Consider the following 14,236-nt stretch of genomic DNA (forward strand, 5'->3'; position numbering starts at 1 on the left):
ATTTTTCAACAACAAGTCACTTGAGGCTTAACACGGGTATTCTTTTAATCCTAGTCACTTGTGACTAACCCCCATTGAGTATTATGTTTGCAACAAACCATCATGACTTGTGATAAAGAAAATGCTTTAATGATCAATAGATCATAGGTCTTACTCACTAGATAGGGTAGCATCTTTCTACATTTACAAGGTTAAGCACTCTACTAATTTACTAAAGGTTGAACATAAACAGTGTTTTCTTCAAATCTTTTAGCGCACAAAAAACATTAGCAGTGTTTTAGTACTTTTTGCAAATCTTGCTATTCTTTTTTCTTCTTCTTCTTAGATGGTTTTATTTAGGCGTGGAAGAAAAAAGTCGTTGCAAATCCTTTTCTTTGGGATGGCAATGCAAGGGTGGGCAAATTCGTACCTTTTTTCACCATTGAGTCAGCTTTAGACACACTTAAGTCTCTTCCTTGTGTCTAATGAGCTTTGTAGTGGAAGATTCATTAAATGTATTTTATACATGCACTAAAGGCACATGTTCTCTTTAAGCAACATCCTAATAACTAGTTAGACTTATCAAGTCTGGATCAAGGAGCCTTTACTTGAAACTATGTAAAGAGAGCATATTCGTATAGAGCAGATACTCCATTCCAATGTTAACAATGCAAGTGCCAGTTCGTGAGGCAAAGCAACTTTAGCTTGAGTTCCAAGGGATCGTTGAAGTGACAAAAGCTCTAAGCAGATCCTCTTGGTTAGACGTAAAGAACGAACATTTCCGACAACATAAAATAAGAATATAGATATTTGTCAAGTAAGATGTTAACTTAAGACTATATGCATATCGTCTTACCATGTGAATACTTATGAAACGTAAAACAAGATTGCATAGTATTATATTGCCTAACAAATGAAACACTTGTGTCTTACATAATCTATTGTTTGAGTAAAGCTTGTGTCTTATGGATGAAGTACTACCATGTTTCATACTTTATTGTTTTCAACACTTAATCAAAATCATGGGTGTTAGACTTTTTCTTAACACAAGTTATTTTTCTTCGTCTTATGGTTGTCCACATTCAAACACATAGATGCATTAAATGTTCTTCAAGCAACATTAAATTCATTTGCTTAAATTCATGTAGCTTCTTTATGCAACTTTCTCATACATGGTACAACATATCAAGCTTAGGTTAGGAAGCTTCTTTCCAAACCTGAGTAAAGCAAGAAGTCTAACGTGGTTGGATGCCTGTTATACAAAGCAAAATTATTGCATTTGTTCTACTCGACGAAACACTTGTGTTTGTCTAAATTTATGTTTTAAAATCATGTTTTTGTGCTTTGTTGTTAAGCACACAATCAAAACTACACATAAAGTTTGTTCAATTTTTACCTAACATAATTACTTTAAAATATGCTACCTTTGTAATAATGAAGGCATCAAGGACGATGGCATGCTAGGAAATATTGCCATGATAATTATTACTAGAAATATGCAAAGAAATTATCAAGTAAGTTTGGACACATGCAAAAAAGTCATTGAAGGAAACAAGAAAATTACTAAAAAAAATAATTAAAAAGGATATACGAAGAATAATATCACTAAAAATTTGGTCTTTAATTAAGCTTTATGACACCACGTGATCCATGTACTGTACCTTATCTACTAGAATAGCCTAATTGGATAAAGTTATTGTTTTTGTAGTAATATTAACAAGAAAAGGAAAGAACCATTTTTTTTAAAAGATCAAGATAAAGTAACACTGTGAAATTGAGTCATCGAGAGATTATAACAAATAAGCATAATCAAGCTCCCTAAAACAACCTAGACAGACCATACACAGAATCAAGCCTCTTGAGATTAGTTGCATCAACTCATTAACTTCAATTTGGTTTTTATGTTAAGAGTTGCCCAAAAGTTGAGCAAATCATCTTGAAGTTTGTACATGAGCATATCCACAATGCTCCGTCATTAGCATCTGCAATAATTAGAGTGCACTTCCATGATTATTTTGTAAGGGTATGTGGTTCATTATACTCTAAGCTCTTTTCCCTTTTACTTTAAAAAGTACTATGTCAAGGAACTCACAAACATGAAGCATTTCAAGGATCTGATGGATTAGTGCTTCTAAACTCGACAATCAATTAGGTTGAAAAGAATGCTCATCCAAATCTCACAGGAAGAAGCTTTAACTTCACTAAAAGAATAAAGAGCCTTTGTTGAGGCTTAGTGCCTTTGCTTGGTCTCTTGTGTTGATATCCCAAATTGGTTACCAGAGACACTATTATAACCATAGTAAACACAAACATCAACTTTCTCTAAATTGTTAGTGCTTGCCATTCTGAGAAGCTCAAACACAGACATTTTAATCACAACACTTGCACTAGAGCTCACCATTTACATTTGATTATTTTATCATTTCTATAAAATATTTATACAATGACATTCGTTCAAACATTTCATAAAAATAAGTGGTAGAGAAATAAGTAAGTTGGGTAAATTGTACAAAATGACACATCCTTATGAACACAAGTTATCAACCAGCGTTCAATGTGATTCATGAAGAACCTAGATCACAAAATAAACAAAACCCTAAAGCCATGAAACCAGATAATGAAACACTATCAAAACAATAACTAAACTTAGATCACAAAATTTAGAAATGAACCTAATATGAATCACTTGGCAAGTCACAAATTCTGCAAGAGAAAGCATATTCGAAGCAAGTATTCAAGAGATAGCAAATGAAGGACAGATAGACGAAGCACTTCGATGACGAGATAGAAAGCAAAGATAGAATGTAGAACAAGAGAAAGAGTAGTGTGCAAAGGAAGAATCATACATAAGAGATTGAAATTTCAAAATCCTTTCTATTTTGTGTGTATTTGAAATTTACTATTTTGATTAATTGAAATGTCCTATAAAATTCTTTAATTTCAATTTCTTTATCCAAAGAACTCATTTTACTATAAAAAAATTATAAATTCTTCAAATACATTAATTATCCTTCTAAATTACATCATCCAAACACATTATAACAATCTATTCATCAACATTTCTTTATGTAGGCAAGGCTAGATAAATTAAAGTATAACTGAAATTATCAAAACCAAAGTCTTCATTTTAACATTTTTATTCCTTCCATCTGATTTAGCGGAATCAGGATGCACCGATGGTTTTGGAACAAAACTTTTTGTAGAAGGGAAAAGTGACAAATAAACATAATATTGAATTCTCATTACTCATAAGTAACTCTATAATTGGAAAATTGATAGAACAATAATGTCTAATAAAAACTCATTTTACAGTGTCACTACTTCAGTAAATTCAATTATTCAACTTATTGGCCTTTTGCACGTAATAAGCCTCACTTTGCATGATAAATTTCAAATGGAAAAAATAGAATGATAAACAACAAAATAATACAAAACCTCTCTCACCTCAACCCTGCCCTATGCAAATGGGAAAAGCTTGTAAAAAGATTAGTAGTGTCCTTAGCCTATGAAGCATACAACTTTGAAAGTTCTTCATCAAACGTCTTTTTTATGGCCTCTCTCTTGAGTTTGAGAGCAGCTGTGACAAGGCCAGACTCAGGGGTCCATGGGTCAGAAAGCAATTTAATTTTTGCAGGAATCTCAAATTTCTCCAGATGAGCCTTCTTTCCCTCCTGCCAATAGTTTCATTAATAGAAATTATATTATTAATATTTTCACAATATTATATACAATTACCTGAGATAAAAAAAAAAAAGGAAGAGAGAAGTGAGAAACGAGATGCTTGATTTGATAGAAAAAGATAGAAATTTTGAGTTTTAAGAAAATGTTACAATAGCATAACTCATTCACAGACTAAGAGAACAAAAGAGGGAACACATGGCATGTTGATTCAAAGAACATATATATGCATGCTAGAAAAAGTGCAGACCCTTTTCTTTTAATTGTGAAATTTGGGACTTACGCCAAACAGAACTAATAATAGGGAACTAAGTGGGACATCTTTGGTGTAACGTACGTAACAAGATATAAAATCAAGTGCCAATATCAAGTAAGAAATGAACTTTACAACCTAATATATGGACTTTTGCTAACATGCATGCCTATCTATATGACTTTACTAACATGTCATGTGGAGTAAAAAATTTATAGAAGTAAACATCACTAAATCTATATAAATATATAAAAAAGATGAAACACCAGCTCCATAAATCATCATGGCAATGTCTTTTAGACAACATAAGCAAAATCTTATAACATCGCCTTCCTTGGCAGTTACTCTCACTTTTCTCATGACAAGCCAATGTTATTAGCAATTTACGATGATAACCACTTCCTCTGTAAATCATTTCTAAACTCTCTTAGCTTTCTATTAAAGGTTTTGCTAACCAGTACCATTAATGTCCATGAATTAAAAAGACAGAAAGTTTTCTTCGAAAATCATATAAAAATGTATTTTTTTACATAATCCGATAAAAGAAACTTTCTACTTTCAAAACCTGTGACCTTAAAAACTAGTTAGTATTTGCCTTCCTTTTATGCTTCTTGGATATCGTAATCATTTATGTTTCATTATACCTACACTCCAATCCATTTCATTATTTATCATAATATTGGTTGTTTTTTTGAACCATACAGAAATTAGAAAATGCCATCTCGATTGATCCTTTTTTATTGTCATGATTAAATGCAAAAGCAATGTCTTGGTTTAAATAGTAACTCTAAGTCAAGGATAGAGGATAGCGCAATGAAATATCAATGTCATGGTCAAAATAAACACACAATTACAACCCTTTTATAAAAGGAGGATCACTATTTTCCCGATGATAAAAGCTTTTCAAAACATTGAACAAGATATATCATATTCATATGCAAAAAGTGGCCCTGCTTAGTCCCTTGCCCTCACTAAAATCACTTATGTATCCATCAAAGTTATGGTTGTTTGAGTAGAGGATAGAAAAAAGGAGGTAAAATTAAGTGGGATCAAAATGTTGCTAATGTTCACTTATTACATGATTGGTAGAGGGTACAAAATAAATATAAACTTAGTTACATTACATGCAACAGTAGGGGGCAAAATTTATGGGAAGAGCAAGTGAAATCCAAGTTGCAACTTTTAACCGTTCCACATTTTTCGTTGTGCAAAATATGGTGTGACGTGATTTGTTTTCTAAATTTGCCTCTATGGTTGTTTGAATAAGAGACAAGCCCGATTAATAATTTTGGATGTAACTATAAAGTTAATCTCAAAAGTTGCTTTAGTTAACTTAGAACTCTATAATGTATTGTTGATTTAGACAAGTGTACTTTCTAAAAAGTGACATTAATTCCTAACCATTACCACTCAGTTGTTAAGAGAACTTAGACAAGTAGGACATACCTTTACAAGTGATGCATGCACCTCCTTCACAGTTTCTTCTTTTGCACACAGATCTGAAAAATTGATATATGAAATTCCTTGTTCTGAAGCCCATTCCTCCAATGTAAACTGAGAACCCACCACAAGTGCCACACAGTAACTGTGGAAAGGATCGGCATGAACCATAATATTGTCCACAAAGGGGCTAACAATAAGAGCTGCCTCAACCTGAATTTAATAAGTTGGTCATATAGGAAATAAGTTATTTTAAGATTAGGATACTCTTAGAATTTGAACTTAACCTTACACTTTTAACTCCAGTGTAGTGCCACTTACACATTTTCTAACAAACCTTCTAAAATATTGGATGAACTTTTTTTAAAATTACAAATTTTAATGATTCTCTCTTTCACATTAATGAATCCCTATCTTGATTCTGTAGTTTCCAAAAAGTTTTAACCAACAGTGGAAGTTAGAAAGAGCATGTTTGAGAGTTATTGCTAACACTAATAACTCTAAAAAGAGGGCCTAGAAATAAAAGTAGTAGTGGTCTTTTCAATAACACAGCTCTTCCTTTAAACTAAAATTAAAAAAACAAAAAGTATTATCCATATATACCTTTCCCAAGGAGACATACTCTCCATGCTGCAGTTTAACAATGTCCTTTTTACGGTCAATGATTTCAAGGCATCCATCTGAATGAAATCTCCCAATGTCACCAGTGTAAAACCACCTCATTCCTCTTTCATCAACCTTCAAAACAGAAGTACAAATTAATTATCTTCCTCCCCCCACATAAAAAATGTGTAAAAAAATACAGACAGACAGACATAGATATCTTTCAAATTGACTAATCAGAACTTTTACGGCAACAATGGAAAATCAGAAGCGATACATTATCCCAGTTTGTCTTTTCCACCCAAAGAAAAATAACAGAAAGGACCATCGAAACAAACCTTGTATGATTCATTTGTTTTTTCTTCATTTTTGAAATACCCGAGAGTGACATTTGGACCGCCAATTACAATTTCTCCACGGGGCATTGGTGAGTCATTTGTTAAATATCCACCTTCAGGCCAGTCGATTAGCTGTGATAAGAAAATCAAATGTTCATGAGAAATACTCTATCACGGATACCAGAAAGAAAAGTAAACCGCCATTATTAGATATGTATAGTAGAAAATAGATGATGATGACTCAATCTTGAGGCCCCTTTACATTGCACCATTATAGAAGGAAGATCATAGATTCTACCTATTTCTATAAAATTTTACGAGCTACGAATCACTCATGATAATAAAATTTAAGAAAACAAGGAAATAGTTGACATCCAATACATCCTCTTTAAGAGTTGTCAGAAAGCCTCCATAAAGTCGTAATGTATTAGGTAACACTTCAAAATATTCAAAAAGTGCGTTTAAGGATAGATTTGAAAATATTTTCTAATTTGAAATTTACATATAAAGTATAAACCTTAGACAGGTTAACTTTTTGTGAGTGAAACCTAGGACCCCATGGATACATCTCAAATCTCCTACCACTGGGTCAACTCTATTGGTTCAAATAGGATACAATAACACCAGACAAATTTTTTCAAAAAACTTTAAGAAAAGGTACATGTTCACTAGTTACTTGAGACTAGTAGTTAAAAATGGTAAAAAATCAATGACAACCATGGTTATAAACAAAACCTTTTGCGAAAAGAAAATGGTAAAATGAGTATAGAAAGAAAAACCTTCCTATTCTGGTAATTTCTCCACATGCTAAGAAATTTTACATAACGTGACTTTACAAGATTTACTGAAGACAGATAAGCCATGCATATATACACCGCCGTGTTGAATGGTCACCATCAAGAATTGTTATCCAAGCATAATTGTAAGGTTTTTGTGTCGCTTCTCATGATTAGTGTAGCAAGGTCAAGAGTTGAGGTTAGTAAATTGCAATTGGTTGATCAGTTTGTTTTTGCTGTTTTGTTAATGTTCTTTTCGGGTCTCTAGTCAGAGGATGTTCTGCCCTCTGCTTTTGCAGTTCCTTGGAAATGAGTACGGGGTGTACACAGAACAATGAGATTTAATGATCTAAATTGGGCATCTCTAGTTGATACCATAGTAAATTACAATTTACTCCAAAAGCAAGAAGAGAAGCACTAGCAAGCAATACATTCTCTAACACTCTTATGGAGACACTATTATTGATTGAAATTTATTAGAAATCACAGATTTTTGAGGATGTCACTTTTTAATTAGTCTATCTACTGAACTTATAGTTTTCAGTCAATTTTAAAATATAATAAAGTAGTGCAAGAGATTCAGTTGCTAACACAACACTCCTCCAAGGAAGAAATATAGTTTGCACATTATTTGCTAATATAATGTTCTACAACTACAACAAAAGCCTTTTCGTAATAGGTGAGGAAACATATATAAAACAACGAATAGTTTATGCCAAAAACGTCTTCAGAAAAACCATTTCTATCTAACCACAATTTTAATAGTCTCATTTCCGAATTTTCTCGGTCTTCCTTATACCTCTTCTCCGTCTTATTAACATTCTTCGCACTCGAGCTTCAATTGGTCTTTATTCATTCCTGCAATCTTATATATTCTTTTTATGTCCTAGACAATCGTCCATCTTATCAAATGTATATGGTGGTAATGGAATGTCTTAAGTCAGAAAGGTAGATTAATTATGCTTATAATGCGTCATGATATAAGTTGCAACGACTTTCTCTAAAGCTAATTGGGAAGTATGATTCCATTAAATAACAGTATGAAAATTAGTACTGACTTGTGTAAGATCTCGAGTTAAAGCCATTAGGAGGGGGCTAGTGGTGAGGTAGGTTTGAGTAGTTTGCAAGAGTTCATAGGATCAAATGCCATGCTATGACATTACCCCCCTCCCCATAAGCAAAAAATAAATAAAAAATCGCCATTCAAGTTGTAAGAAGGTAAATTGATCAAATCTATAATTACCTTAATAAATGAGCACGGAAGAGGTGGTCCAACACGACCAACAGAAGTATCATCAACATCAGAGAATGTCCCACCAGCACAAGTCTCTGTAAGACCATATCCTTGACCGATTGGAGCACTGAATATGACCATAAATTTTAAATATGACAACATATTAAAGGAAATGCAAAAGGCAAAAGCACTAGAGTAGAAACTAGTAAAATTTCCTTTAGTTGAACACACAAAAGTGAATGAAGTAATTTATCCTGTAGAAGGCCATTCTACGCACAACAGATACATCGGATTTTAAAAGAAAAATGCTAACCCACAGAAAAGTTTCAGTTTTATTTGTTTACGACAACTATCAAGGCCAATTACAACTTCAGCAATTACGTTTGATATTTTAATCGCAAGCCTCCCTATCTAGATTATATACTCTTTCATAATATTCTGACTTCTTGTGTTTGGTTCAGATTGTTTTGGGATAAAATAATCACTTCTTTCCAAAAGCAATTTCATGAAACTGGCAAAGGAAAAAAGAAAACATCGTTTCTCTAAAATAAATTGTGAAAAATCATCATGAAGGTTGATAGAACGATATCCTAATATTAAGTCTGACTCTCAAATTGGTCCTCTAGACTTAAAGTTCTGATCCTCAACCAGTATCATAAAATAAACGGTCGAAACTTTTACAAGTTTCACTACACCACCTTAAAATACCAAAATAATATGTCTTCAAAGTTAAAGATAAGCTAATATTTGACATATACATGCAATGCATGCTGCAATTTAGTGCAATGGTTATGTTTTGGAGAATAATTCTTTCTCTTTTGATTAGCTTGTAAAATATAGTGTTCTTTTCAATTGACAGTTATTTTATATGGATTTCAACTGTTGAAAGACTAGCTAGATTTGAGTTAATGTGTCTTTCATGTTTAGCATAAACTTTATGTTTTTAATGTTCTTGGTTTCTTTTAAGAAAATATCTTATCCTCTACACTTTTTCGCTCATTTTTTTCCAAAATAAAATTAATTTTTTATTTCAAAGATAATGCATATATATAATGACAAGAAGACTGACCCGAGACAAATGTTGATGAACTTCTGGGTATCACCAGAAAGAGGAGCGCCACCGGATAGTATAAAACGGATACGGCCGCCCAAAATAGCTCGGACCTTTTTGAACACAAGAAAATCCCAAAGAGCCTTTTCCAAACCCCAAGCTCCAAGCCAACTACCATTAACTGCTTGCAACCTCCGGGCATAGGCTAAATAAAATAATTTCTTTGGCAATCCTCCTGTTGCATTTACCTGCATTGACAAGCTTTTAAGTTTTAAGTCCTCAATCTCGCCCAACTAGACCGTGTTTGGATAAACTTCTCTATAAATACCTTTAAGAGATAAAACTCAGATAAAATACATTGACCTTCTCAAGATAAAATTAACTTATAGAGCTTAGTTTCTGGTAGAGCTAAATAAAAACTAGAACTTTCACAAATGTAAAGTGTATCAATTGATTTTGGCTTATGCATGAAGCTCAATTCATTTTACCTTCTTTTGTTTTCTTCTTTAATTGCTATAGAAAAGTACGTCCTAACAATGCAACTAGCTTTCTAACATACATGTACTCTTGATGTGTGCAATGTAGGAGTGCAATCACATAAGTCACAAAGCAAAGTACCTTCTTGAACACTCCATCACGAACACGATCAAGAATTGCCGGTACAGCTGCCATTAAAGTTGGACCCAGTGCACTAGCATCCCCCTTTGTTCCTTTTTTAATCTTGTTTGACGTGTCAGTAAGGGTCAAAGGAGATCCATATCCTATAGGAACTCCTACAGCTGCCATCAAACTCTAAGTCGTATGCAAGTTTGTCAAAACATGAAATAAAGGAGAACAGAAGAAATTAATATGGAAATAAATCAACGCCCTTAAAAATATTCATGGAATGTATTCGAGAACAGTATACTCACGTACCTCAGCTGCTAATTCTAAGATATGAGCCATCGGTAAGTATGCAAGATATATATCCTTTGTCCCAATATCAGGAATAATGGTCATCACAGCAGAGAGTGTAGCTAAGACATTCCCATGTGTCATCATCACACCCTGTGCAAAAGAAAGATTAAAGAAATGGCAAAACAACATAAAATTTAAACTACTTATTTGGTCCTAGTTGTCTCCATTTTAGGTTTTAGTCCCTGTACAAGAAAACTGTAAATTTTAGTCCCTACCTAGTCTTTTTGTGACAGTAGATAATTTTCGTGGCGGTTTTACTGTCAGAAAGTGTTTTCTAGTGTTAGTAACAAGGATCAAAACTAAATTTGTGTGCATGCACAGGAACTAAAAATTTAGTTTTCTTGAGCAGAGGCTAATACTTAAAATGAGGGAAACTATAGAACCAAGGGAATAATTTAACCTAATATAAACAACAATAGAATAAAAGGGAACAAAAAGAAACAAAGAAAACATATTTTAGACTTTCTAAAACACTATGTAGAACAGTAATTCCAGTAAAAGGATTCAAGAAATTGAAATTGGAAGTGCTACACATCTCAAAGATGCTTCTGACCTTGGGTAATCCTGTACTTCCACTTGTATACATTATAACTGCAACATCTGCGGAAAGAGGTAAATCAGCTTCGACAGGGTTTTCTTTGCCAAGTCTCGCAACCTCAGCGAACGAAGTGATTGTCCAGTTATATGCAATAGAAGAGGCATCAGATGGGATATCATCATCCATGCAAATCACACGTTTCACCGAATCAAGTTGTCCACTTATATTTACTAGTGTTTTCAATTCTTTTCGTCCACAAATCACTGTTGTAACCTCTGTCTGGAAAAGGTTTCTTAAAGTGAGTTCGTAACAAAACAAAGAGCACACAAACTTAAAAAAAAGGCAAACACAAAAACATTGCAAACCATATTAAGTTCAAGAAAGTAAATCACAAGTGTGAGAACGAGCTCTGGCTATATAAACAACTTTATGAGACATTCAAATTTCGGTAGTTAAATAAACCGTAAATGCTAGAAAGTGTGCGATGTGATGTTCAAGTTTGCTCACAAAAATATTGTGAACAATATCTCAGTTGATTTCTTTCGAAAACTTACAAACCAACTATAGCCTTTTGTTGGTTGCTTATATAATGCCACCTTATGATGTAGCCAAAATTCGTTTGGTGCACTGAATTGAAGAGGATTGAGAAATTGCAAGAAGCATTTATACATTGACATTTGCTGTGAAATAGAATTGTCTTCATGGCATTCTAGTGTTCTGCCAGATAGCCAGCCATGGCTACTGTGCAGTTCCTAGCAAAGTTATTATTTGGCATACATCAAAAGAGGCCATATTGCTTTAGAAATGTAATCACACTTCTTTCTTTCTTTTTTCTCACATGTCATATACGGGACAAGAGCTAAAAAAATAGATCCATCATATAATACAATCAAACGTGGCAAACTGGTATTTATCCAAGGGTAAAATCCACTGGATTATGATGAGGAGATACAGCAATTAGCAGGACATTCCAGGCATAGATGTGTGAGAAATAAGAGACAAAAGAGGAGTAACAAAAACCTCATTCAATGAGTAAGATAAAGCTTCCTCTCCCAATGATGCATATATAGTCACAACTGTCACATTTCGCCTGAAACAACCCTGAAGAAGCAAAAGGAGGGAAAGAAAAACCATGTCAAATTATTTCGCCCTTATTATAAGGAAGAGTTATAAGTACACAATCTTATCCTTCCTAAGCAAAGAAGTTGTTTTCACATTTAAATTCATGACAACTGATATCAAAGTGCAACTTTACCACTGGACCAAGTGTAACCTTCTTTAAATGTCACGAAGGTGTAGTTTCTTTCTACCTTACTAAACTTTAAAGACAGCTTTTTTGTTTCTTAAGCGAGTTCTTCCAATCAAATTTCCTACTTGATAAATAAAAGAATGGTGATGACTCTACTTTGTGAGAAAACAATTCCAGCATTAGAAGTGAAGCGTGACCCGTTTGTATGTAGTGACAGAAATATGTAAAAAATAAATAATTGCCACAAATATTTCATTGAATAGAAATTAAAAATAATTCACAAAAATAGTTAGAAAAAAATAAAATGGTCAGGCAAAGCAAGGTTTGAGAGTGGTCTAACCAGTCCTCGACCTACTATGATTGAGATAAATTAAACAGAAAGTGTAACCCATATAATTTCGTAAACTTAAATAAATTTTATCTATTAAAAAATGTACTTCTCCTAAAATTAGCACGACATGAAGTATTAGAATCAAAATGAAAGTGCATACAAGTCAAGAAATTAGTGCAGATATAAAATGTCAAGCGTAAACCTATATTTTTATAATTACATAAATATAATCTTACTTTTTTTCACAAAAATCCCATGTTACTTAATTACTTAAGAAATTTAAATATTTTCCAGAAAACTTACTGCCTTAAATACATTTTATTTTCCATACTTTCAATTTCGTGAACTTAATCCCATAATTTTTTGCAAAATTTTCATTCTTCTACTATCTTAATAATACAATTTTAGTCTATCCATAAATTTAATAATTGACAAAAATCTTGATGTTACATTACAACATTGTCATAACATTTATATTGACCGACACTTTAGTATACTATTACATGAATATTTTTTTATCAAATATTAGATGTTGAAGTAATTCACATAATAAAATTGTACATTAAATACTTAGAAAAAGCAAATCCAAAACAATATGAAATGAGCGAAACTGCAAAATTTGAAAAAAAAGAGTATAATAATTAGTCAATTTTAATTTTAATTAAATTTGTTCAGCAATAGTTTAACCAGGCAGCAGAACCTGAAGCGCCATAAACCACTCTTGGCGCGTGTCAGCGAAGATGGCGGCGCGTTCCTCCCTGGCATGTCCGAGGAAGGCCAACCCCGAGGCAAAGCTCGAAACGACATCGAAGACAGTGGCGTAGGAGAGCCAGCCGTAGTCTCCCAAGTGAAGCTTCTCGAACGACCTGCCGTCATGCCCGCTCTCCACTTCCCTTGCCAGCACCACGCGCGTGCCGAGGAGGACCCTCTCCGCGTGCGTTTTGCACGCCTCTTCGAAGAGCTCCGCGAGCGTTGCGACGCCTTCCCACGCACTCTGGACCGGGGAGTCGAACCGGCTGTTGCGGATGGTCAGACCGACCTCATCACCGGTTTGGAGCGGAACGCCGCGTTGTTTGCGAGGATTCTTGTTGCGGACGAGAAGCGTGACGAGGAGAGGGAGTATGACTCCGAAAATGTAGGGATTCATGGTGGCGAGGGATGTGTGTGTGTGTGTGTGATGTGTTCGAGAGAGAGGCTTAAATTAAGTAGACGGAAGAGAAGAGAGTGCTGCGTTGGGGAGAACGACGCAGAGAACGGCGTTGGAGTTTCAGTAGCGAACGAGTTCCCCAACTTGGTTTGGCTTAAGTGCTTTCAGATTTGTTTTGTCGTCAACCTTTCTCTGTTTTTTTTCTTTCGAATTTTTGTTGGATGGTTTTCCTTGGATTAGGTTGCCTACGTGGAAACAGATGCCTGCCCGCAAAAGCGGAGAATAATGGAAAGAAATCATTATTCCACCAAACTACACTAAAACTCTACAAAAATGGTTTCCTTCTTATTTTTTAATATTTATAACAACTTTTAAAATACATATAACAGCTGTCTTATAATGACGGTAATTTAAATTCTTTTTACACATATTGATATCGCTTCTTAAATAATTTTACTCTTTTAATATATATATATATATATATATATATATATATTGTTTATTGAGCGAAAAAAGTAATTAATTTGGAAATGAACTAAAAAAGTTAATGCCCCATTAGAAATTGAAAATATCAGTCAAATTAGTTTTTTAAAAACACTACGGTTACAATTATTTAAAATGAAAAAAGGTTGGATGTTATACTTTTCATTTAATTTAATGTA

At 33.5% G+C, this 14,236-nt stretch overlaps 1 protein-coding gene across 1 annotated transcript; it reads right to left on the reverse strand.

The window, feature by feature from the left end:
- Positions 1 to 3,199: 3,199 nt before the first annotated feature.
- Positions 3,200 to 13,903, reverse strand: LOC137823680 (long chain acyl-CoA synthetase 9, chloroplastic). The gene is made up of 11 exons (XM_068628904.1): positions 13,128 to 13,903; positions 11,868 to 11,948; positions 10,863 to 11,126; positions 10,268 to 10,399; positions 9,971 to 10,144; positions 9,371 to 9,600; positions 8,311 to 8,428; positions 6,292 to 6,423; positions 5,954 to 6,088; positions 5,357 to 5,563; positions 3,200 to 3,650 (listed from the first exon to the last, which is right to left on the reverse strand). Exons 1-11 carry the CDS (start codon positions 13,572 to 13,574, stop codon positions 3,483 to 3,485), a joined length of 2,088 nt encoding a protein of 695 aa, XP_068485005.1. The 5' UTR covers positions 13,575 to 13,903; the 3' UTR covers positions 3,200 to 3,482.
- Between the last annotated feature and the right edge of the window lie 333 nt (positions 13,904 to 14,236).

Source organism: Phaseolus vulgaris, chromosome 8 (genome assembly GCF_000499845.2).
Source record: "Phaseolus vulgaris cultivar G19833 chromosome 8, P. vulgaris v2.0, whole genome shotgun sequence".
Classification (NCBI taxonomy): domain Eukaryota; kingdom Viridiplantae; phylum Streptophyta; class Magnoliopsida; order Fabales; family Fabaceae; genus Phaseolus; species Phaseolus vulgaris.